Consider the following 26,177-nt stretch of genomic DNA (forward strand, 5'->3'; position numbering starts at 1 on the left):
CAGAAGTCACTCTGGAGTAAAAAGCATATGACTGCCTGCCGGGAGTTTGCCAAATGGTCCTTACAGAGCTCTGAGAGTATGAGGGAAAAGTTCTTTTATTTATTTTTTATTTTTTGGTACAATGAGACAAAAATTGAACTCTTTGGTCTGGCTCCCACATCACGCTCTTGGCACTTCAAAGAGAACAGGTACAACTCACCGTGTAGGCAATACAGCTTCCACAAAGGAACGTGACAGAAAACCTTAAATCGATTTGGTGCCGAATCTCTCCAGACAAAAGAACGACATCTGATTACTTCCCAGCGTAATTCACAGAGAGCTGAGCACAATAATGCGCAAGTCGTGGTGAATAATCCAAAACTCGATTGGTGTAAGGGCTCATGCACTGCTGAGGAAGGGATGACGCTGGAAAGAAAGCAAAACAGAGTCATTTAATAGTGTGCTGCTTTTGTCACCGTCTGTTCCTCTTCTCTAATTTCTGACTCCATTTTGTTTAAGTCCATTAAAGATCTCCTTAAACTTTGACTTCAAATGTAGAAAAAGGCCTCAAAGTGGAGTAAAAGGTAAAAGAAGCAGAGAGGAGGGCCTTCAAAGATAAAGGAAAATGCTGTAATGTCAGCGTGTTTCACACAAGATTTTTTTTTTCTTTGTTTCCCACACAGGTACACAAGTGTTCATGACTCGAGGCCAGCTGATGAATTGTCATCTATGTGCCGGCATCAAACACAAAGTCTTGCTCCGCCGTCTCTTAGCCACATTCTTTGACAGGTGAGCAGAGAAATGTGCAAATAATGAACAAACTGTTTAAGTATTTCGACTCTTAGGCTTGACTTCTGTGTATGACTCCAACACTACTGCTGTTGTCACAAACCAACTTTCACACTCCATCTGTGGCCATGTTGTGCAATGCGGTTTGTTATGTGTGCTCCCATGTTTATCTACTGTATGTGCCTGTTGCTGACTCTGCCCCCTGGTGTTGACTTTGCATCCCTGCAGAAACACTTTAGCCAATAGCTGTGGGACGGGCATTCGCTCTTCTACTAGTGATCCCAGCAGGAAACCCCTGGACAGCAGGGTCCTCAACGCTGTCAAACGTAGGTCATACTTGATAGAAGTAATGGAAGTTTCAAAGAGGGGCAGTTTGTGCCACGCTGACTTTTGCTGTATTCTTTCTTTCTTTTTTTTACAGTCTACTGTCAAAATTTCAACCCTAACTTCAAGGAGAGTGAAATGAATGTGATTGCTGCTGACATGTGCACAAACGCAAGGCGGGTCCGCAAGCGATGGTTGCCCAAGATTAAGTCCATGCTGCCCGATGGCATGGATGTGTACCGTGCAGGAATGGGCATGAGCGCTGCTATAGGTCTGGGTCTGACGCTGGGTGCCCCTCAGTCAGGGTTACCCCTCACTTTTGAGGCCGACTTCAAGACCTTAGAGCAAAGGTTGTATCCTGATCGTAAGGACCCTCTCAGGACTCACCCACCCCTGACAGAAGGCAGCCCCGGGTCTGGGGCGGCTGGAGCAGAAGCTGAAGATGAAGGCGAAGGAGCAGTCCAAGAGGAACAGGAGGAAGACGAGGATGAAGCTAGGTTAGAGGGTGTAAACAGATCACTGGGGGCGATCCCAGGAGCCGAGGCAGGCAACTGTGGCGACACGCCGGCTGAGCAGGAAGCAGAAAATTTTGGACACGGTGCGAGGGTGAACGGACAGTGAATGTCCTTTTTAGGCTGTCTCTTACATTGTGAGAGACAGCCTCTTCTCTTTGCTTGCTCTTTTACAACAGCTCGTCCGCCACTCTTCCTCCTCTGTGCTTCCTCAACGGGAATTTCGCTCAGCACAAGAAGCCGCACTCACTGATCTTACTATACAGGAATCTGTCGCACATGCATGCGCACACGTGTGCTTGCGTGCTCCCATAATTGCCGCTAGTGGAAGCAGAACACTGTTCTTAGAAGTAGACACAGGCATGGCATTAGCACTTTGAGAAAGTCGACTCTTTCTGCTCCGCCCGTTTCTTGGTACACTCAGTATGTACTCAGTGTTTTGGCATCCGCAGCATTATTACAAAGGCCTGGTAGCAGAACAAATGGCTGTAATGATTCATCATTCAAGTGCAATACAAAAGCAACAGCTGCTTTGCCGGTGTGGTACACTGATTTGTAAAATGATTCCATTTTCTTGGAAAGCTGCATCAGAAACTAACCCGCGTAACCTTGGGGAAAACAGATCTGGAAAGAGCAATGTTGACCTTTATGTTAGTTTACTGTATTTTGAACGTGTATGAATGTATAACAACAACAGTTTTGCAATTTAAGGCCATGTACTGTGGTAGCTCCATTAAACAAAACGGTTTTCTCCCTATTAAATAGGCCCATCATTTAGATGATCAAATTTTATAGTCCACAGTCTAAAAACAACTCTATCACATGGAGTTGTTTATTCGCGCATATTTGCCCATGACATGTTGAATTAGGTTGTCAATGTGATGCCTGTGTCTGCTCCAGACCACTCCTCCCCAACCACACATGCATACAGATAAGACATATTTCCTAACCCGTGGATAATAGCCTTGAATATCTGCGCCAATGTATTCAGAATACATGGTCTATAAAAACAGTGCTTTTTAACTCTGGGTAAAAATCATTCTCTTGTGGAGATACAGAGAGAGACTTGAACATGAACATGCACTAAAAAAAAGAGAGAGAGAGAGAAAGAAAAAATCCGAGCTTGCATGCATTCATACAAACAGTGGATACAAAGAATTCTCGGAAAAAAAAACGCCAACAAAGCCACAAACCTGCATTGAAATAAGATAACAGCTGCCGTTGCCTGGAGATACGCTATTAATGCTCAAAGAGGACTCTCTCCGTTTTCCGCTGGACCTGACCGCAGTCTGACGCATGTTAGAACTGATCCGGCTGTGACCCAGGATTTACACAGTAACAGTTGGAATTTCTTGTTGTTGTTGTTTTATTTGTTTTTTGTTTGTTTGTTTTAAACTAAAGAGTGTGCTGTGCCCATGAGCAGAGGAGACTGGATATATGGAGTAGTAAAGAAGTGCACTACACTGGGCAGTAGAAGAACGAATGTTAGAGAGAAGCACTGTTCCACCTCGGTAATGTTGTGGTGGTGGTGTGATATGCACCGATACTACGCAGTCCTGCTTCCTACCTGGCTGTTTGTTTGTTTGTTTTATTGTTTGTTCTTTTTTTCTTTGGGAGGGTGGGTAAATTATTGAATCAAACTTATACGAGCAATTTATGCTGGCTTATTGCATTTGCACTCAAAAGAAGGTAAAGAGCCGAGATGCTGAGGGAGGTAACGTGGACCTTTTTAATTGAGAGGCTGTAACGACAACACCTGAAACGAGTCTCTCTGACAATGACTGTTTCTACGTTTTGGAAGGGGGGTGGGGGGAGCAAAGCAATGTCCAACAGGGACTTTAAACCTGCATTCGTCATACCTGATTTCTTCTTTTGATATCTGTTTTTTGCCACACAGCCTTTCTTCATTGTGCAATGCATAGATCTTCCCTGTATCTTTTTTTCCCCCCTATCAGCAAACGAAAGCACAGAAAAGACCGTTCATTTAAGTAAAAGAGAAGCCACCAACATTTGGGGGAAAGTGGGTTGTGATAGGTTAATTTAAGAACTGCCGGGCTTAGTACTAATACTATTCTCAAAATATATGCTATGCCACTTCATGAGCGGGGCCAGAGTAGTCTCTGTTTCTGCTCTTGTTTCAGCGTCTGTTAGGGGAAGTTTTAAGATGGCCCTGCACAAGAAACACAGGGTTACGATTGCACTAGGTAGTAACAAAAAGGTTCATAGCGCGTTTATTTTCATTGGGAATAAGTGCGATCTGCCGTAGATAAAACAAGACTGTGACACGATGGCTGGGATGATGGATGAATGTAATCTGTAGCACTGCTGTGGTGAGGGTCCAAGCTTTGATTTGAGTATAGTAAATTCTTCAAAATATGCCATAATATAAAATTAATACCGACTGTGAGGCTGGGTGGTGTTTAAACCTAAAGCTTTATTGATATAGTGATTTTTTTTATTTTTTTTATTTATTTATTTTTCAAACTGCGAACAGGTCTTCCAGTGTAGTGAACATCGTTATGTGCAAAACTGAGCAAGGTTCACATGCAGTGCAGGCTTTTTTTCCCTCTGTTTGATGTTTTTTTAACACAGAGATTTTGCAAATTGTACCTTCATATCATATGTTTATTATTCTTACAGGTTTTTCTCGCAGTAAAAAACAAACAATATTCAGTTGTCTATTTGAGCCACTTAAATGTCTGATCACTTCTGGTTATGCCAGTCAGAGTAACAGACTTGAGAAATGAATATGTGTAGCCTTTATTTTGGAAAATATAGAAAGTAGCTGTTATAGCTTCAGAAAAAAAAAGAGAGAGAGAAACCTTTCTACTCAGTTAGTAAACTGGGCAATGAGTGTGATATTCTTTGTATTTAATATTTCTCTCTGTGTGTTTTTGTGTAAAATAAATCTTTGATCCTTTTGAATAGGAGGACTTTCGCAGAGATACTAAATGCATGGGGAATATGAAATCAGCTGCAATTAAAATAAAGCAGTAAATAATAACGGGTGGGAAACATGGATGTGTTCCACTGTAGTATTAAAGGGGTGTGGAGCAGTGCCTTAGACTGTGAATGTGTGGGTGTGGATGTGTGCCATTACTTTGTGTTCAGAAGCAAACAGGACCAAGGATCTACTAAATATAGCCAGATAACACTTTTTTTGGCCATTTTTGAGTTTAAAATTAAAAACTAGTAATCTTTTATTCTAATAAATGATATTAATGACATAGTCATTTATTCACCTTACATTCTTGCTTTATGTTTTCCATCATGTTGGCTCACCAGCCCAGTATTACATATTTACAGCACAGCTCTTAAGGAATCTGGTTGAACACCCTTGGAAGAAATTCAAATGAAATCTCATTCGTAGTATAGTCAAGTATAGTCAAACCTGTTCATCAGTTAGTCACATTTAAGGTGTGGCGGGCTTTTGTTGTTGTTGTTTGGGGGGGGATCTTTCTTTTTTTACGCACGATTTCCTTATCACGCGCTGGTTTTGACCAGCTCATTCACTTTTTCTGCCCCGCTGCAAAACAAAGCCATCAAAAAAACCCAAAACAGAACAATAATCCTTTAAGACCGCTTGGGGTTTGATCCTTTTCTTGTGCAGGGTAAATGAACGATGTTGCACTATAAACGGAGAATGTCATGGCTAACCCTTGGGAAGATTGACGTGGCCAAAAGAGAAAAGTCCAGTTACATGTATGTCATGTATCGGACGTGTTTCTCATTTATATCAAACTTTTTGTTTTTCTTGGATGGTTATTGAATAGAAGGTATTTTGTTGCAAATAACTTCTTCCTCACTTTGCATCGGGCTCTGCTCACCCCCACACGGACACTGTAGTTTTTTGTTCCAGTGACTGGCTCATCATGAAAAACAATACATTTATATGCAAAGAGACACTTGTACCATAAAATGCATGCCATTCGCACACTCACCGCAACCCAATGAAACCTCTGATCTTTATGCACCATGTATTTTATGCTGAATAACTCTTGTCAACTGTTAGTAAACAAAGATCGAGGTGTCCTGTGGTGAGCAGGGCTGGATTTTTTTATTATACAACCTGGCCTTTCGCTGAATGTTTGCATAAAGCTGAATTTCTTGTATTAATGACAGCAAAGTAGTGACAAAGAGTGGAATACAGAGACTAAGTACACAGTTCAGTATGTTCACAGCTCAGCACACTCAGAAGAAAATGCACTGAAGGTTTGTTTGTGTATTTACGTGTCCTTGTACATAACGCCAGCACTTTAGAACTACTTGGAAAGGTGAAAGGAAAAACACTGAGAGCAACCGGGTGTTAGGCAAATGAGGAGTAAATGCAACTTTTAAAGCCATGTGTTCAGAGCGCTGACAATCAGAATAGGAACGAGACCCAAAGTGCACTACGGGACATATGGTATGACTTGCTATGTGCTCTTGCTGTTTGCTTTGTCTTTCTTCAGCTTGCTTCGGTCTGTGCTAGCTTCCTTTCCAGAGTGGAGGGACATGGTGATGTTATCTCCAGCCTTCTTGGTTATAAGTGTGTGTCTTTAAAACCAGGACTGAGTCAAACTTTGGTGCTTTGCAAACAGAGCTGGACACGGACCATATCTGTCATGCTCTGGTAAGCATGTTCTGGACGTGGTCCTGAGCCCAGGTTTTGTTGATAACCCCCTTTGATGGACAACAACCCTACACCGATCATGGTAATGTTCTTCACTATCAGCTGGGTTTGGATCAGGCAAACTGGGATGGGACAATTTCAGTGTTGATGCCGCTTTATGTTTCAAATGAAAAAGATGTTTATGCGCCTTCTGACTCAAGCATCAATAATATATACAACAGAAATGCAAGTTGCCACTTTTGATGTAATCTACCTTTCATTCCCATCATATTTGCCATCACCAGTTTTAAGTTGTATAGTCCAAGAGTACCCAATTTCTTTAAATGCAATACAGAAAAATCTGCTTTCTAATAAAAGTCCTTACTTCACCATATACTGTCTTTTGTCTCTCTTTGCATTTGCCAAAGTACCTACAAAAGGATGCACTTGAAATATATTTTTCTCTGGAAGTTGCGATTTATTGTAGATCTGCATGGCTTCAAACATGTAAGTAATGAGATTCCAGCAGAAAGAAGACAAATTAGTGACAATAATAATTCTCACTGTCTGTGCCACCGAGCTGTGAAATTCTTGTGTCATTAAAATGGTGTTAAATTTTGCTGGATGAGTCACTGGAGTTCCTTCAAAGATGAATGTAACATACAGTATACAGCCAGTTTTATTTCATGAAGGCACAGGTTTAGAATTGCAGGCAACACTGGATCGATCCAAATCAACCATATTAACCTAAGCATTTCATCTATGATATATAAATATATGTATGGGGGGACTCTTATTAAGCTACCCCTCATTCTTTCAATTTTTTAAAATTTATTTTGCTATGAAAATGAGAAAGACTGAAGATGCAGCAGTTTATTGAAACACGCATGATTATATGGTATGTGAGGTGAAAGAATGTGTTCAACTCTAACAAGATTGAAAGTCAGTATTTGGTATAACTACTTTTATCCTCGAACACAGCCTGAACTCTTGTAAATTCTTGAACTAGTCTTCAAGGATAGCTCTCCAGGATCCTCAAAGGACAATCAGAGCTCTCCTTTGCTGGCTTTTATTCCATTCCCTGATAGCCACCAGTCCATTTAGATAATTTATGCTGAAGCTTCGAACAGTAGAATTATAGATTAACTATTAGCCAACACTTATAAGTTTGGGTTAATGGCTCATGGAAATCACTTTGTTGGTGGAAAAAATGTTATTCTATTACTGTAAAAAGTGGGACCTTTTTAATAGTAAGTAAAAAAAATGCATAAAAGTTATGTTTTTGTATACACACACACACAAAAACACAACTTTTATGCATTTTTTTACTTACTATTAAAAGGGTAAAATATATACCTTTAATTATATCTAGATAATTCAACCTTTAATTGCAACTCTTAAACATACTCGACTGTATGAGCTCGTGTTCTCTCAAGCTGCTCTGGTATCTACTCGTCATCCTAGCTGGTTTTTGTTTTTTCAACGGAGAAATCGCGCGGCGTGTGTTTAGTTGTCCTGATGTAGCTAACCTAAACTTTCTGTGGTACATACTAGCAAGAAATAAACGAACACAGCAGGTCTTTTGGAAGAAAAACCCTCAAAATTTCACAATGAGTGACGATGCGGACTCCCCTCCTGAGAGGGAAATGAAGGTATGTCTCTGGTAAAGTTGACTTCACAGGTTAGCATGTGTAAGTTACCGTGTCAGTTCACCCTTAATGTAGTGGCTAGTTTAGCTAGCTGGCTAGCTAAACAAGCCACTTGTCGTGGGTTATGTTTTCTGGTTTAGGTATCCTTATCCTCACGATATTTACTGAACTGTAATGACTATTTTGATACGATAAAACATTAAAGACTTTCACAGCGGTTTAAAAGCGTTTCAATTAAAAGTAGTTACTGCAGTTTTATTCATGCCTTATTTTAGCCCGCTACTTAGGGTTAGCACCATAGCCGGTGTGATGTTGTGCTTGTAAAGTTAAACGCCGCTGTGTTTGGTGGATTCGTCCTATTAAATTATGCATTTGTAAAATAACGTGTTCTAACACACATTGCATTTTTTTTGTTTAAGTTTTATATATTGCTGTAACATTACAACAAGCCTTGCACCGATTGCTAACACGATATGGTAACGTGTTAGCATAGTTCTAATTGAGAGGCATTACAAACATTTTGGCTTTGAGATCACCCTTCAGGCTCACCAGCTGTCTTGTCAACAATGTTTATTTAAAGTGTGTATTATTCTGTCTCGAAGACGCTGCGTTTGCATTTACCGAAGTGGACCCACAGTTGTTAACAGTTCATAACAGGTCACCATGAAATGAAAGTGTTTGCCTTTCGTTTTAGGATTTTCAGTTTCGTCAGATGAAGAAAGTCAGAGTGTTTGACCCCACCGAAGATTTGCCAAAAGACAGATCCAGCCTCCTTGCCATCTCAAATAAATATGGCTTAACTTTTGTGGGGCTTGACAGAACTCTCAAGGTGTACTTAACTCGAGATATTCTGGCTGCTGATAAAGGTGATGGCAACTCCAACGAAATAGGTATGAATACACATGCAGTTTTAAATAGTGCAATGATGACAGGTTAAAAACACAATGTTGTCATGACAGATACACCACATGTTTCATGTCATTAATAATTTTTGCTGTTTCACTGTCCACTAACATCTTCCTCCCTATTTTAGTCAAAGGAATACCAGCACTGACTGAAGTGACCGTGGAACTAATTTTGCACCACGTGGCTCTCAGTTGTGATGAGCTCACACTGTCCATGTGTGGCATGTCTGAGGAAGCTGGCTTGTTGCTCACATTCTATGATGTCCGCACGTTCATGAACAAGGTAGTTATTTCAGTCTGTCTACCTAATGTGTTAACACAGTCGAACACCGGTTGCCAAATTTCACCTTGTCTGGTAAATGTAATCATGTTGTCTGATATTTGTTTTAATTTGCATTCCTTGCTTTTCCAGGGAAAACTACAGAAGCTACCATTTGCATCGCACCAGCCAGCTGTAGCACCTGACGTCTTAGTGCAGGACCTGAAGTGGAATCCTGCGCAGGTGTCTGTGTTGGCTATCTGCCTCTCTGATGGCACTATAATGATTTTGGATGTTACTGACAGTGTCAATGTGCAGGCCAGGCTGCCTTCTTCAAGTGGAATTACCTGCAGTGAGTGACACTCTTGACATAATTGGTAAATTTATCTGCAGTCCATATCGCTGATGTGGTTCAGTAGTTGTTTACTTGCTTTGTTTACCACAGTTTGCTGGAGTCCAAAGGGAAAGCAAGTTGCAGCTGGAAAAATGGATGGTACAGTCACACAATATACACCAGTAAGTTATAATAAGAAGAATTTTGAATTAAAAGCAAATTGCTTAACAGTCTTTGGAAGCTACAGGAACAGATTTTTCTCCTCTGTTCTAAAGGGACTGGAGGAAAAGAAAGTTATCCCATGTCCACAGTTCTTCACCCCTGGCGAAACTGTAAAAGGTAAGGTAGCCATACCTATGTATATAAAATTAAACTATGAAAATGGTCCGTACACTAAGGTTTTTATCTTGGTGGTGATAGATTAGTAATAGATTGCAGTGATTCCATAAAATATTTCAAGTTGTATAGGAAAAGGAGGAGCTGAGTCTTGCTGTTTTATTGATGTTCCAATGTCTTGTCTCTCTTTCCTATTTGTCTCTCACAGCTGTGGATGTGCTGTGGCTGAAAACCTATGTGTTTGCAGTAGCATATGCTGCTGGAGATGGCTCACTTGAGACCCCCCCTGAGCTAGTGTTGATCTCACTCCCTGTAAGTATGCCTGGCATCGTTTTATGATTGATTTTTATCTGGGTTTATCAGGTTTAACAGACTGGTTCTACGGTCGAACTGCTGATCATAGTATGAAGCTCAGTTAAGACCATTCATGGGTATCGGGGGGGAAAAAAATCATCACTGCAGCTCAGTTATGGAGAGTTAAATTTATTATCCACATTTTCATCTTGAATTTTCCTTGCTTTCGTTTTTAAGTTTTATCACGTAAATTTTAAAATTGATTTATTTATCAGTAACTTGACAGTGATAACAATGCAAGTAACAGAGTTAAACACATGTATCTAGCAGATTAGTTATTGATCTGTGAAGTGTGTGAAAAAGATGATCCAGGTTCAAACTGTAACAATTCAACTTATACTTAAAATATAAATGCACAGCAGTTTTTAAACATTGTTTACAAATATATTTGTGTATTTATGCTTGGAGTAAATACATTTAGATTATGGTTAGGAATTCATTAGAGCTGCTTTTAAGTCTGATAATCTACAAGTCGTTTGATCACAGTCATCTTTATTCATAAATATTCACATCATCCCCACATGAAGTGAAAGAGAGCAGGAATGATCCAGCAAACTGATCATCAGAACATCTAATTGTTCATCATTAGTGTTTTATGCCTCCAGAGCTTTATACAGGTTTTAATAATTAAACAGGGATTAATACAGAAATGTTTCAGTGCAGAGAAAATGACCACAGAAAAAAAGCAAAGAATAACAGTGTCGATTGTTTTCAATGGTTGCCATTGGCAGCCATGAGTACCAAAAGAAACTTCACAGCATTTTTGCATACAGTATTCCTGTATGCCTGGCACAACCAGTCTGGAGGCATGTCAGTGCAAGCAGGTCAGTCAGTGGAGACATTTCTATGACACATCTGTGAAGGAACATAGATTTCCAGATGGTAGAAACAAAGATTTAAAACAAAAAACTTGCTTATTCCTATGAATCTGTGATATATTTATTTATTTACTTCTTAGGCTTCCCTTGGGTTTCAGTGCATGTAGTTCTGGTGCTCTGATGACATCACAGCTGTGCATGCAGTGACCAGTGCTTTGACCATAATTGGGCTTTTGTGCTTTCTTTTCATATTTACACTACTGTGCAAAAGTATTGAGTCACCAGTCATTTCTTCATATTTTGCTCCCAGTCAGCTACACTTGTAGTTTTTTTTTTTTTTTTTTTTTTTTAATGACAGAGAAAGCGTTATGCAGGCTCTCTGAAGGTATTTCAAGGTTTTTCTTTGGACATTGGCTGCTTTTCCACAATTTTTTTTTTCCTGTCCAGTCCTTGTATCTGACCATTTTCAGAGGAATGTTTGTTTGTGTAAATTGAAAAAGGCAACACTGTATCAGTCATGGATTGACCTCCTCAGTGCCCATTAACAGTGTGGAATCATCTTAACAGACAATTTAACAAAACGCAACCAACATCCAAAGAAGAGCTTTAAATGGCCTTTAAGCGACTACTTAACCTCCTAAGACCCGAACTCTTCCATGGCATGCATTTTTAATTTCTCTTTGATATTTGGGATGATTGGCACCTGATGAATGTAAAAACAAAGAATTACCAGATTTTTTTTTTTTTTTTTTTTTTTTTTTTTTTTTTACTTTTTGTTTCTGAGAAAAATGAGATCCACATATGAGCATATTTGTTTAAAAATTCAATAGAACAGTGGCAGTATAATGTCCTCGTAAGTGGATATCAGGCCCTTGTAGAGCAAAATGTAGTATTTTGGTCTAGACAACCCAAAATGTGATGTCCATATTGTGGACGCCAGGTCCTAGGAGGTTAAAGAAATTACAAGAAAGACTACATCAGAGAGTTCAGGCTGTGATGAAGAATAAAGGTGGTAATACCAAACTGTAAACCTTCAAGCTTGTTAAAATTGTACAAAGTTTGTTATATGCTGTATTTCCATTTCTGTTTGCAGATGTTCCAATAAATTGCTGCACCTGTTTCCCATGGGTAGCTTAAGGCATTTTAACAGTGTTAATGTCCAATCAGTTTTATTTATAAAACTCAAACTTGTATGTGTGTTAGACAGCTTTACAGTCTGTATACCAAGACTCTTGAGGCCCACTCATCCCCCTTAAATTTGTTTAACAGAAAGCAGATTTAGCACAAAAAACCCCCCCAACCCTGAGACACAGTTTGATGTCACTAGCTGACAGGTTAATGCACATAAATTACTGTATGCATATTGTGGTTCTTTTTCTGCAGCTTACATTTTTGACATAAATTACAGTGCTACTGAAGTATGCCACTTCTCTACTCTAGATTTATTTATTTATTTATTTATTTTACAGAAGAAGGATGAGAAAGTGGAGCCAAAGTTTCTGAACTTTGGTGAATTTGTTTTTGGAAGCTGTACGGAGCGTCAGCACCACTACTTCCTCAGTCACGTAGAGGACTGGTAAGACTGATCCCAACTGATAGATTTGCTCCAACAGTGACCTGAAAGCCTGATTACTTATAAGCTAAAACTCATTGTTTATGCCCTGAAAGTTTTGTGCTTTGTTTGATGTTAAGGTCATGGTAAATTGAAGCTTTGTCTCATTGTTTTTATTTTTTTTCTTTCATCCAGGGACCTTGTGTTTGCAGCATCAGCAGCTTCCATTGAGGTCAGCGTCATTGCCAGACAAGACGATAAGGTAAACGCTAAAATGTGTGAAAACGTTTTAGGTTTGTCTAAATGTAGAGATAAATGAAAGTGGTCTTGAATGTATTGTCATTTTTCTACTTTGTCTTTACATCCGTTTGTTTTACTCGGTTAAAGTAAAATGCTTCCAAAAAATCGAGGAGGGTTGCATAAGTGTTACAGCAGCTTCTAGTCAGTCACAACACTTACCTTCTAAATAATTTAGATTAGCTAAGCTCCCACCAGGTCAAATATCCAATGCTTACCTGACTTTTTTGGTGACAGTTGAGCAAGCTTGTGCTTTTGCTGAATTTTTATCAATTAGGTAAACCAATAATTTTATCTGAGTGCTTCAACGTTTTAGTGAATTAGACTTGATGCTTTTAGGAACTGTAAATACCCCCACCCGCCCAAATCTATTAATTTTCCTTGGATTTTGTTTGAATACTTACTCTCTGTAAATGGTGATGACCATGCCTTATTTTTACCCCTTTTAGATGTGGGAAGTTTGGCAACTAGAAGATTCGAGCAGGGCTGAGCTTCGAGTGACTGAAACAAATGAAGACACTTTGCCCCTTGGCTTAGCTATAGATTACACCAGCCAGCAGGAAATCCACATAAGTAAGTGAATATGACTTTTTATGTATTTAGTTGCTTCACTTGTCTGAGCAGAAGTTAATTTCATATATAAAGATTATTACTGTTGTTGTTGTTTTGCCTTGTTTTTGTTTGTTTGTTTGTTTGTTTCTCTTTTTGTGGCATAACCTTCATAAGGACTTGGGTTATGATTCATGTTATTTCAGAATATATCAGACTTGTTGACTGTGTCAAATAAGCATGACCAGTCTGCGTACAGTACAATAAAGGTGATCTGTCTGTGCTACAGTTGTTGACAGAAATACTGCTGTCATTTGATTGAGCAAATATTAACAGACATAACAACTGTAATGCCTGACTCAATGGAATCCCAAAAAACAAAGCAGGGTAGGGCTGCTCGATTATGGCAAAAATGATAATCACGATTATTTTCACTGAAATTGAGATCTCGATTATTTGACGATATTTATTTAACAATAACAATGTATTGAATAATGGCTTTAAAGATTGTCAAAAAATAATATAAAATAGTGTGCAAATACTGATAACAGTGCAAATGTTTGCAATATAAAAAATAAATGGAAAATGTAAACATCTATGTTCAGTGAACTTTGCAGTGTTGCTCTGTGGTGCAGCTACGATACCATAGCAAAGTTTACACACTATGTCTACTTGATCCACTTCTGACTCCGCGAACCCATAATGTTTCCACACCACTGAAGTTTTTTTTTTTTTTTTTTTACCTCTCTTTTCAACCAACGGCAGTCACTCTCCTCTCCAAATAACTTCTGCTTAGCTTTCCGAGCTTCCCTTGGGTCCTCTTAATTGTTGTGACGTGTGTTCGAAACGCAGAGCGGTGCACTCGATTTGTCACACGGAGCAGCGCGAGAGTAAAGCACGAGGGAGGTGCTAATAATCGGCTCAGTCATTTTTAATGATCGTTGAAAGCCCAGATCGTAATTGAGATTAAAATTCGATTAATTGAGCAGCCCTAAAGCAGGGTTTTAAAAAAAATGAGTAAATAAAAAAATCGTTACAATGTTGCCGTCTCTGCTTAAAGTCACTTTGAAAAAACAAAACCTTGACCTCATCTGGCACCTTGCCACGTAGATGTACACCTTTCACAGTGCTGGTGCTAGAAATGAGACCCAACACAGTCAGTGAGATTTATAAATATCATTAAGGATAACATTCAAGTTTAGTGAATAATCATGGATCACGATTTTGACATTTTCTATCATGGTAGTCAAAGCTTCTAAGAATTTGGATCGACACTGTTGGAAAAACGTGTGGATTGTGTGGGAAAAGTAATGCAGCATTTTGAACACTGGCGAAGCAGTGCAGTGTTAGTGCTCACCATGGATTTATTGTGTTTACGCTGTGAATCTGGTGATCAGTAGTGAGCTGTCTTCTAACTTGTGTGTCAGCAGAAAACTGTGGAAATAGATGGAAGAGGAATTAATGACTCGATCGCACCATAAGTCAGCAAAACACAGAGGCTCGTGTTAGTTTCGAGTGAATTTCTTTTAGCAGAGACAGGCGCATTATATTTGGTTGACTGTGGTGGGTGCATAGTTTCTAATTCTTTTTTTTCTTCTTCACCAAGACACATAGTGACAGTCTCTTGTTAAAGAATCAGACAGCTGCGGTGTAAAATAAATGGCCTGTATTTTTTCAATCCAGGGGTGTGAAAAACATCATTCAGCCCTCTTACCACGCTCTAAAGATAGGCGACGGTGCACGTCTCCTCTGCCACCAGACAAAAGTTAATTTGGTCATTTTTAAGTTTAGTTTAATTTAATTTAGTCGTGTTATCTCTTGTAGCGCATTCCCTTGCCTTTGTTTCAACTTTAAAATGTTTTCTGGTGAGAAGTCCCCTAATGAGCCAGTGAATCTTAAATCCGTCAGGTTTCTGTGTGCATACAGCATTCACCGCAGTGCTGTATTGCAGCATGTGTAAAGAATAGTGATAAGCTATCGTCTCAGTACACTGTTTTATCTTAACTGGCCCAGTCTGCCAGACATTCACGTAGAGCTGCTGTTGCTGTCTAGTCACATCTCTTCCTGTTCGCTCTACGATTCCCTCCCTCCCCATTACGGGGAAAAAACCCCTGCAATTTGAGCAACATTATGACATGATTGTAGTTGATCAAAACCTTGATCTAAAGTTAGACATTAGGTTGGAAAAGCAAAGGGAGAGTAGGAGGGAGTTATCTGTAGGGAAAAATGCACTCATTAAAATGGCTCACACAAGCTAGAGGACCATAACAAACAACAAAGCCCAGACAATCCTGTTGCAGAATGCTGATGAGGTTTACCGTGTGCCTCTCCCGTCTGTTCGCTCCCTCTCACCCTCTCTCTGCTTGCGTCTCTAAAGCTTTCAAACTTTAGTTTCATAACAAAAAAGCATTAGATACAGTCTTTTGGGGTGGGGTGGGGGTGTATGCTTTCTTTTTGTCTAAAACTTTAAATCGCACTGCTTCTTCAAGTGTATTTCTTGGCATTTTATTTGTCAGTGTGGGTGTGTATTTGTGTGTGTACATTGACACTGATTATCATGCATGTAGCTCATGGGTCAAATAGGTGCAAAGTCGGTGGATATTAATGACGCGGTCAGAAAAAGCAACACTTTTTCATGCACTCATGAACAGTTATACTTGATAAATACAGTATTTTTAGATATAAAACGTGGTCATAGAGAAAACAAAGAGGACTGTGTGTTCAGTGTACTTTGTTGGCATTTCTGAAATGACTAGTTATCAACTCTGACTAATGCATCTTTAATTTGTGTCGTGAATAGTCAGTTTCGTTATTTGAATGGTGGTTTAAACATGATTTGCCATTTTCTCTGCAGCCCACAGCATACTGCGAGGCTTTGGAAAGGGCAAGAAAGTGGGTGTGAGGAGCAGAAAATGTTTCAGGGTTTGGCGAGAAGAGAAAGGCATCTTACTCTTTTACCGAATTACAAATATTAGGACAGTTGTCTCTGTAACTGACTGGAGTATCTTTTTGAAATGAAGACTGGATACTTTTTTTTAACCACTAGAGGGCGTAAAGCTCCAACTTCAGTCAGACAACTATAGCGTGAACCTACTGTCTTAGTACTCAAATGTTCTTAAAACTTTTAAATATATTGTGTGGAGAACTGCTCAGTGTCTGACTTTGTTTATATCCAATCTTTCCACTCCCATAAAGCTGATGAGAAGACCTTGCCCCCAGCGCCCACAATGCTAATGCTTTCCACTGAGGGATTACTTTGTCCATTTGCTCTACTCAACCTCAATCCAGGGGTTAAGCAGCTAGTCGTGGCTCCTTCTAATCTGGCCTTGGAAGGGGAAAGACTTCCCAAACCTGGTAAGAAAACCTGTGAATTGGAACCATGTTTGCCTAAAATATTTCTTCAATGTCCTAATGTATTGATAATGTATTGATTGCATAGTGTTTGAATTGTTACAGCTCCTCCTTTGGGGATTTGAAGTGACTATTTGTGCTGTTTTTTTTTTTTTTTTAAATTAAAGTAACTTATAACGTGCTGTGTATGTGGCTGAAATGCACATAGATTTGTCTCTATGTACAGCTCAGCCACTGTATTCAAAATGTCAGGGAACACAGAGACTTCCACAAACCACTCCTATGTATTTTGATGGATTAATTCGAAGTTTATGAGAATGCACCCGTTTGTTGGAAGACATAATTACACACTAATCAAAGTACATTTGTGAGTACTGCATTCTTTTTTTTATGTTAAATAAACTAAACAAAATGACTGACTTAATCTTTAAGGAAGCAGATTTTCTGAATATATCCCTCTTGTTAATTTTGATGTCTTCTTTATGTCTTTAAATGTTTGATAGCTGTAAACTGTGTTCATACAACCACTTAAAAAGCAACCGAACACAAGTCATGGCAGCAACTCTGTGCATTTAGGCATGTAGACATATTGAGCATCAGAATGAGGCAGAAAAAGTGATTTCAGTGACTTTGAACAGGGCATGGTTGTTGATGCGTGTCGGGCTGGTCTGAGTTTTTCAGAAACTGCTGCTCTACTGGGATTTTGACACACAACCGTCTCCCAGATGATGCAAAAAAAGGCAAAATGAGCACCAGTTGTCTGGGTGAAAATGCCTTGTTGATACCAGAGGTTGGAGGAGAATGGCTAAACTACTGCGAGCTGATAGGAAAGCAGCAATAACTGCTTATTATAACCAAAAATATGCAGAAGAGCATCTCTGAATGCACATGTTGAACCTTGACGCAGATAGACTACAGCAGTAGAAGGTCATGGCGCTTTCAAAGCCCTGTCAGCTGAGATACTGAGCCTACAATTCACACAGACTCGCCAAAATAGGACAATAAAAGATTGGAAAAAATGTTGTCTTAGTCTTAAGTTTTGCTCCAAAGATGGGAGTGTTGGAATTTGAGTAGTTCTCAACTAGGGCTGCCACGATTAGTCGACTAGTCACGATTACGTCGACTATCAAAATCGTCGACGACTAATTTAATAGTCGACGCGTCGTTTGAAGCTTTGTAAGATCCCAAAAGACGCAGGAATAAGTAGTAGGATTTAAGAGTGTAATAACGGACTGAAACAGAAGATGGCAGCACTGCATGTACAAGGATGCCAGCTGCCGTTAAACCCCGGAGGAGAAGAAACTGTGTCCCAGAATTCATAGCGCAGCCCAGCTCAGTTTCCAACAATGGCGGCAGCTACTTAGTTTTAATGTTACTCTTATTATTCTTTCTGGTCACAAAATAAACGTTTAACATATTTTATGTTAATGTAGCTGTGTAAACTTGAAATATCTGCTCAGTTTATCAAGACACCACATATTTTCAAAAGCGCTCCGACATTTTCAGAGACGTCTGTTACCCACTAGCTCGATAGCTAGCCGGGGGCAAGGCTCACTAGAGCCCGTGAGAACACCGGACTCCCGGCAGATTGTTTTCAAACCCACCACCGTCTTTCGCTACTCAGGTTAAACATGATATATAAGTCACTTAGATAACTTAAAAATGTTAGTGTTTGGCTTTTTTCAGTATTTGTTCCTGAGTAAATCGGTTTGGCTGAGATCAATGTTATAGTTTTTACACAGCTGAATAAACGTCCAGCAGACAACTGATTATCAGAAGTGTGAGATGCTCGAGAATTTACTCCGGTGTCCTGTTATATTTTAGATAGCAAGGAGCAGACGGCTGAGTTTATTAAACTCCACCGAAACAATCTGCAAATTTCATTTACATTTAATAAACTATCATCTTGTCTTTATTTTTAGTTAGCACATACCTTGAACACTTAAAGCTGTAAGCTAATGATAGTTATATAAGAGCAGATGCTGCTGGTGCAATAAGCTGTACGTTTTACGTTCAATGGATGATGATCTGATTAGTCGACTAATCGCAAAAATAATGGGTGACTCGTCGACTATCAAAATAATCGTTTGGGACAGCCCTATTCTCAACCCAGTTTATCTCTTTATTACCACAGTACAGCCATCATCTGCTGGCTGCTTCCAGCAAACAAAGTTCCATGTGACAAAACTCAGATAATCTCCACCTTATTTCATCCGATCTCTTGAGTTCATGTACTCAAATGGAATCTACAGTCACCAGGAGTGACTCAGTCCAGTATTGCACCATCTGGATGTGGAGGGTTTGCATCATGATTTGACAAATCTGCTGCAACTGTGTGATTATTATTATTATTTTTTGGTCATTTTAATAATATGGGCCAAAATCTGAGGAATTTTTCTGGCATCCTTTTCTAAAAAAAAAAAATCAAAGTAATTTTAATGGCAAAAAAGGTCCTACCCTGGATTAGCAGGCTGTACCTAATATAGCAGCCGTGTAGTGCATTATTGGTTCTAGTAATATTTAGTAAAGAGTTTATTTCTCTAATTTTTTTGGTTGTTTTTCACATGTTGTTCACTGACATTTGTTAAATGTGACCAACTGTTTTTACCATGCAGTGAGCTTTTACTACATTCTCAAGTGCCTTCTATTCTATGAACAGCTTTTTCTTTTTTGGTTCAGTCAGGTTCACTCATAAAGGGGTCATTTCTGCAGATACCTTTAAAAACTGTCAGAAATGTGATTTTAAAAATGTTTTTTCACCTTTCTACTTTTTTTTTTTTTTTTTTTAAACTAGTAGCTTGTGCTTGTAGACAAAACTCACACTGCTTTAAATGTGATGAGATCAAAAGTAATCTTTGTTTGTTTGTTTATGTTCTTTCACAGGCTCTTTAGCAACCCAACCACCCAAAATTGCTGCCTCAATCCCATCTGCCCCAGCAGCATTTCCAAGCCTTGGTCTTACTCCAGCAGCTGCTTCCAGTTCTCCATCCCCTGCTACTTCTTCTGCCGCTGCACCGTTCAGCATTGTTCCAAAAGCTCCTGTGTCATCAGCAGCATCAGGCTTCACTTTCTCCATCCCAACTACCTGCTCCACTTCAGGCCCTTCAGCTTTCTCCCTGGGGGGTTCTGCACCTTTTGGCTCAGGGTCATCCGGCTTCTCTTTTGCTTCGAAACCTCCCTCTGACACTCCCTCTGCACCTTCAGCTTTTTCTTTCAACAACCTTTCTGTCAAACCATCAGCAGCACCAGCTCTAACTCCTCAGAGTCTTGCTAAACCATCAGCAGCACCAGCTCTAACTCCTCAGAGTCTTGCTAAACCATCAGCAGCACCAGCTCTAACTCCTCAGAGTCTTGCCACCCCTGCGTCCCAGTCTGCAGTGAAACTGAATCTAAATGACAGGTACTGAACTATCACGTGTTTTTCACAGTATTAGTCCTAAGATGTCGATTTTTGTCTAAATGTTTAAAAATTGGTCTGCTTTTTCCAAAGATTTTCAACAGTGGAGACTACACAACCTCCTTTCTCCTTTAACTCCCCACTGTCCAAAACGGTTGCCACGACTTCCAGTAGTTTAACTGCCCCTCCTTCTTTGGCCAGCAAACCACCAGCTATTTTAGGTAAGAAAGGTGTTGTATTTAATGTAATTAAATTTATGTTGTAGTTTTTCTTACAAAGGTCCTCTTGGAATCTTAATTGCAAATGCATGTTGTCTGTTGTTCCAAATGTGTATCAGCTCCAGTGCATCCAGTTCAAACCAGTGTCTCTCCAGCAGTTGTCCAGAAACCTTCTCCTGCTGTCCAGACCCGTACCCAGGCTCCACAGGTCTGATCTCTTTGCTGCGAAGAAAGTTTACTGTTCTTATATCAAATAGGTTTCTTTCATTGATGTGGTAGACTTTTTCGATAGATTAAAAAAAACAACCTTTTAATCACAATTCACCAATGACATAAAATCATGATGATTGGTGTTAAATTTGGTCACTCCCAAAGGAGGTGTTGTCATATAGAGCCCTGGATACGTAAGCAATTAACTAATTGCAGCAAAAAATATATTCACAAATCCTAAATAAAGTAACACAAAACAAACTTCTGTTTAACTGTGCAGTCACTGGTTGCTACTGGCAACAGACTTCAACTAAAACAAAGTGAAACAGACAGATTAAAAGTAATATCAGATGACAGGCATTTTGATATATTTTTTTTAGTTCAGACTGTTTTTTGTGTTTGTTGCTGACAGTGAAAAGTAACTTTTGATATACTTTTCATGAAAAAGCAGGCCGGTGTCAGTGTGAAGGCCCTGGAGAAACAGCTACAGCAAAGGAAAGACTCTGATCCCATCATGGCTGGCATATTGGAGGAGGTGAGACATATCATGTACTGTCGTGCCATGTAGCAGTGGTTTGTCGGGGAAGAAATGCTGGTTTTGTCGTGTGAATGCTTTAAATCTCTAATATATGGGTTCTTGAGCTTGTAGGGAAAAGAAAGTGATAAGATGAAATGCACCATATCAAGTGTGGACCTCAATCAGAATGCTTTTTAATTATATAAACTAACAAATAAATTATATAGAGAACATATAATACTACAATATAATTATACCAAATACATAATAAATAAATGCGACTGAGCAGAGTTGAAGGTGCTATGATTTTCACTGTGAGTAACCAGGAGGAAGGGGATTAGAAATGAGTGTTAGGGGGGACAATTCAGGTTGAATGTGTTACTGACAAAACTGTCCAGTATATCCACTATCTCACCTCTGCACATGTCCAAAGCATCTCAAATGATGTTGAAGACAGAGCTGCCAGGCAGGAGGAAAAGTCCTCAGAGGAGCGTTATAGATCCAGTTAGGGCTGTTCGATATAATGATATATATTGGATGACGATATAGAAACGTCTATCGTTTCATTTTACGCTATAGTTTGTTTCGTGCTGTCGCAAAATAAACTGTTTACGGCAATATTTTTTCATCGTTTTGATGGTCACTGTAGTGGCTATATTAATTTCTTAAAGTTCTCTCTTTCTCTTATTTAATATAACCACACTACAACAACGACGGTAACAGCATCGCGTGTCCGCTTGTTTGTTCCACATAAACCTTTCACAATAAAGCTCAAGATCCTGTTGAGACTTTTCAAAATAAACTGAATCACGTGAAAGAGCAGATTATTTACGGATGAGAATTAAAAAAGAGCCACCAGGTGCTAAAAAATAAACCTTAGACTCGAATGTTAGAACAGGCTTTTCCCCGCAGCACGCCGTGTAATAAATACTCACAAAGAAAACGGCGGCTGTTACAACTTGTGTCTAAAAATGTATAGTTTCATGCATCGGTTAAAACACTCGACTCCAGCTACATGACGCGCAGCTGGAAACACTTCCTGCAAGACGAGCCGCCCGAGATTCACAGAATTTACAGAAAATGTTAAATTTCTGTGATTTATATCGTTATCGGACGATAGAATTCTTATACCGGGATATGAGATTTCGGTCATATCGCACAGCCCTAGATCCAGGGCATCCAGAGCGTTGGTGGGACAGAGTCACATGCTAGGGACAGGGTTAAATGGAGGCAGATCATCTGCTGTATGAACCTGTAAAGCAGCTTGAAGAAAAAGAAGAAATGAATACATCATTTGTTTAATTGAGCTAAGTTGTTTCTTGTGTTTCGGGTGCTATAACACAGTAATTTCCCAACATTTGGGATCAATAAAGTACCTTCTTATTATTCACATTAATGTTATATGGAGGGACAAAAGATAACAAACAAGTACATATTAATGTCATTATTTTATAGGGATACATCAGATTAATTATGTGCAATAATGTGTTTCGATAAATAGAGCAATAGGCATAGGTACATTAGTTGAAAAGTTATATCACCAGCTTTAATGGTGCAGGTGTCTAGTTAGTAACTAGTTCCAAAGACTTGACATACAAAGTTGTAGGATTTACGAAAAGGTAGTGGACTTTATTCAGGACACCACATGTGGTGTCTGGCAGAACATTACTAAACATGTCTCTGACTTGCCATCAGATCGGACACTTCCAGAAGGAATTGGATGACCTTAAGGCACGAAGTGCAAAAGCTGACTTTAAGGTTGGTGCTGATGAGGAAATGAAGGAGTTGAGGAAAGAGTCCGAAGACCTCCATATTTTCACCCTGGAAATCAAGGAAACTACAGAGGTAAGACAATGATTGAAACGCTGAGTCCTGTTCACAGACTGCTCTTCTTCCTTTTAACATTTGATGTTGAGAAAGCCAGTAAAAATCATTTCGAACAACCTTAAATTCTGCAACCATAAGACTTCAACCACTGTGACTTTAGAGTCCTGTCTGAAGCAGTGTTTGGAAGATGGTGTCACTCTAGGTTGATAAATCATTTAAAACCTCCTTTCAAGCCTTTTTGTGTGTGTGTCTGTAATCTTTAGTCACTCCATGGTGACATTGGCACACTGAAAACTTCGCTACTGGAAGGCTTTGCTGGGGCAGAAGAAGCCAAGACCCAGAGTGAACTGAGCAAAGACAGAAATTACAGACAGCTACTTTACAAAAAGCCTCTGGACCCACGCAGTGAGGAACAGCTCAAGGTGAGAAATAAAATGACAGATTACCCCCAAATTGTTTGCATGAATTGACAGTTTTAAGGTTTTACATATTCTTATAAAAATAATCTCCTTCATCATGTATATTTGATCTTTTTTTTTTTTTTTTTTAATTCAGGAAATTCGAAGGCTATACCAGTATGTTATGTTCACTGTGGAGGATGTTAATGATGTCTTGGATGTGGAATGGGAGAAACACTTGGAGAAGAAGAAAAAGCAGAAGTGAGTTTTAAAGAAAATGGCAGATAATCCCACCAGCAGTTTGTGTGTTGGATAGAAAGAGAGAATAAAAAATTGGATGGAGTATAATTTGTTATTAAATAAATCTCTTTACAGACACATGGTTGTGCCTGGACGTGAGGGTCTGTTCACTACACTGTCCAACAATCTGTACATCATCAACCAGCAGAAGAACAGACTGGACCAGCTGGTTAAGGAGCTCAATTCACTACGCCTCTACAGCAAAACAACCACTCCTGCTAGAAGTCCTGTGACAGCAACGACAGCTAGGTAAGGCCTGGCTGCAGAATGTGGGGGGAAAAAACAGGGATTTAAGAGGATATTAGGAGTTAGTTATGTGCGGTAGTTTAAGGAAAGACTTAAGTTTTAAGTTAACCATTATCTATGGTTTATAAGTCAGTTTTTAAGTTATTAAAAAGGGTTTTAGTCAGCTTAAACATCATGTATGGTAAAGAATGGTTCCAAGCAGCATTCCTTATAATGTATGGATGTTCACATGCTTCCATTTGCTCCTATTGGATAAAAACACCATGTTTTTGTGTTGTTATTAGTTTGGAAAATGACCTTGAGACTTTAAGAGATGCTCTCCTGAAAACCAGGCTGGACCCTACCCCTTCTAAGACCAAATCTCCAGGTATTGATTTTTTCCCCTACCGTCTGCATAAAAACAGCACAGGATATATTTAATCATTTCAGTATATTTTTCAGTATATTTCAGTATGTATGATGTCTCTGCAGCTGTCAAGATATCACCAGTTAAACAGTCCCAGCTGCGCAACTTTCTCTCAAAGGGACAGATGCCTCCTGTCCGCTCAACTGCACCAGGTACTAGAAATTTATGGTTACATGAAAGTTTTATCCTAAATGTTCAAATGATTGTGGATTTCGCCTTTTGAAAAAGTATACAAAAAGCCTGATTTTAAAGTAAAGGGATGTTAATCAAGCCCTCTTAGTGTGTTTCATAATAAATCATAGTAAATGTAAGTGCTAATTTCATGTCGACAGTAGCTTTTTCCTCACAACTGCAAATGCCAAATTCAACACCCGCTTCATTTCAGTGATATTAATATTGAAATCCCTATGCTGATGCTCATACTGTGGAATGCAGCAGCACCTCACATATTGGAATTGAAATGTATTTATTCATTTTTCTGTTTCAGCCAACCTATCTCGCTCAGCCTTCCTTTCACCTAAATACTACGAGGACTTGGATGACGCGAGTTCAACATCTTCCCTGTCCCAGTCCCTGGAGCCTCACCCGCCTCACTTGGAGCAGGAAGAAGAGGAGCTGCAGACACGGCCCCCTCCCATGTCCTCCATACCTCCAGCATTGTCCACCCCCCGCCACCCAACCGTTGTGAGGACCCCCTCTATCCAGCCGGGCTTCGGAGCCATCCAGTCCACCCCTTTATCTAAAATTCAGTCAGGACAGGGTATGGGCTTTGGACTCAGCCCTATTGCCAGCCCCAGTAAGTAAATTATACCAACTGTTGCTGTTCATAAAAAATTACGAGGACGCATTCATGAATCATAAATGACTTCAAGTTATAATGCCATATTTTACTGAACATAAAGTAATGTCGCTAGTCTTAGATGTGGATATTTTTTGTAGATATTGATTACTGCATTAATATTCCAGTTCCAACAAATAAGATCAACCTCAGCGGGGCTGAGAGCACGGCTCTCGCCACAAAGACAGTCAAGCATGGAGCTCCACCAACCGAGAGGACCGCACCCATCACCATCTCTGCCCAGCAGGCTGCAGCCAATGCTGCTTTACGCAGACAGATGGCCAGTCAGTTGGGTAAGTAACATTGTGCAGCAGTCAAAATGTATTTATTTGTTTTTAAACAATGAGGAAGATGTGCACATTTGTTTTTAGCTACAGTGGGCATTTGGGGATCTTTTAAATATTGTTTTGTTATTCCCTCAGTAATTCACCAGGGGGAGACAAAGACTTAAAGAACAGATAATATGTAACTGTTAGCTCATTACCACATCCTGCCTGAGAGTAATTTGCTAAAATGTTTCCATGTAAACAGAGCAGGCTTAAATAAACCTGGAGACATTCAGTTTGATTGCTTCTGTCTCATCTGGTACCTTTTTTTCCACCTGTGAATTGCTCTAATATGCATGTGTTTATATTCCAGCTGTGATCAATACTTCACTGACAGAGTCCACCTTGAAGACTGTTCCTCAGGTGGTCAATGTTCAGGAGTTCAAAGACAAGGGGACTCCTGTGGTGGTTCCTTCCAACATCAGGTAAAACCTAAAACGAAGGTCACTTCTCACCTTCTCACCCCCACTCCTTTAAAGGCAATTGAGGGAAAGCAGATAAAATGTGTCAAGGGTAAACTACAAATACGGCAAGACTATAGCTTCCAAATAAGATAGTAAACCCCAAGTAGAAGTCTATTTGTTTTTATTTTTGGTCAGTGTTACAAACTATTCCTCTGTATAACTGTAAACGAGATTACTGGCATTACCTAAGACTTATTATTTGTAGCTATTAAAAAGAATCAGTTAGAAAATCAGTTAATAACCAATTCCTTAAAGATTAGCAGATATTTAGACATAGGTGTGGGACACTTGGATGTACTTGATCAACATGTAGTTGAAACATTTTTGATGTATTCTTATTTTAATAATCACTAACATAGTCAGTAATATGGGGGTGATACTATAGCTTAACTGGGTGACCAGGCAAGAGATATGGTAAAGGCTGCTGCGAG

At 39.4% G+C, this 26,177-nt stretch overlaps 2 protein-coding genes across 14 annotated transcripts in view; both read left to right on the forward strand.

The window, feature by feature from the left end:
- Window positions 1-4,837, forward strand: part of nacc2 (NACC family member 2) — a 36,445-nt gene extending 31,608 nt beyond the window's left edge. For all 7 annotated transcript variants that reach the window (XM_085279755.1, XM_085279752.1, XM_085279758.1 and 4 more), the window contains exons 5-7: window positions 663-768; window positions 997-1,094; window positions 1,190-4,837. In XM_085279755.1, the coding sequence (XP_085135881.1) occupies window positions 663-768; window positions 997-1,094; window positions 1,190-1,713 (728 nt within the window). In that variant the 3' untranslated portion in view covers window positions 1,714-4,837. The remainder of the gene's footprint in view (window positions 1-662; window positions 769-996; window positions 1,095-1,189) is intronic.
- A 2,813-nt stretch (window positions 4,838-7,650) lies between these two features.
- The window catches only part of nup214 (nucleoporin 214), a 32,320-nt gene continuing 13,793 nt past the window's right edge, over window positions 7,651-26,177 (forward strand). For 2 of the 7 annotated variants that reach the window (XM_085279760.1, XM_085279761.1), the window contains exons 1-24: window positions 7,651-7,847; window positions 8,539-8,734; window positions 8,878-9,032; window positions 9,162-9,360; window positions 9,454-9,524; window positions 9,618-9,681; window positions 9,887-9,990; window positions 12,320-12,426; window positions 12,598-12,664; window positions 13,149-13,272; window positions 16,444-16,602; window positions 19,483-19,999; window positions 20,090-20,217; window positions 20,334-20,422; window positions 20,873-20,959; window positions 22,637-22,786; window positions 23,032-23,190; window positions 23,324-23,427; window positions 23,542-23,715; window positions 23,997-24,079; window positions 24,184-24,270; window positions 24,606-24,914; window positions 25,085-25,249; window positions 25,596-25,707. In XM_085279760.1, coding sequence (XP_085135886.1) covers window positions 7,806-7,847; window positions 8,539-8,734; window positions 8,878-9,032; window positions 9,162-9,360; window positions 9,454-9,524; window positions 9,618-9,681; window positions 9,887-9,990; window positions 12,320-12,426; window positions 12,598-12,664; window positions 13,149-13,272; window positions 16,444-16,602; window positions 19,483-19,999; window positions 20,090-20,217; window positions 20,334-20,422; window positions 20,873-20,959; window positions 22,637-22,786; window positions 23,032-23,190; window positions 23,324-23,427; window positions 23,542-23,715; window positions 23,997-24,079; window positions 24,184-24,270; window positions 24,606-24,914; window positions 25,085-25,249; window positions 25,596-25,707 — 3,452 coding nt within the window. In that variant the 5' untranslated portion in view covers window positions 7,651-7,805. The remainder of the gene's footprint in view (window positions 7,848-8,538; window positions 8,735-8,877; window positions 9,033-9,161; window positions 9,361-9,453; window positions 9,525-9,617; window positions 9,682-9,886; window positions 9,991-12,319; window positions 12,427-12,597; window positions 12,665-13,148; window positions 13,273-16,443; window positions 16,603-19,482; window positions 20,000-20,089; window positions 20,218-20,333; window positions 20,423-20,872; window positions 20,960-22,636; window positions 22,787-23,031; window positions 23,191-23,323; window positions 23,428-23,541; window positions 23,716-23,996; window positions 24,080-24,183; window positions 24,271-24,605; window positions 24,915-25,084; window positions 25,250-25,595; window positions 25,708-26,177) is intronic. The other 5 variants (XM_085279763.1, XM_085279764.1, XM_085279762.1 and 2 more) reach the window with 4 other exon arrangements.

The sequence above is a fragment of the Mchenga conophoros genome, linkage group LG7 (assembly GCF_057382185.1).
Source record: "Mchenga conophoros isolate Kocher_MC1m ecotype Shallow Benthic linkage group LG7, M_conophoros_male_GT1.1, whole genome shotgun sequence".
In the NCBI taxonomy this organism is placed as follows: Eukaryota; Metazoa; Chordata; class Actinopteri; order Cichliformes; family Cichlidae; genus Mchenga; species Mchenga conophoros.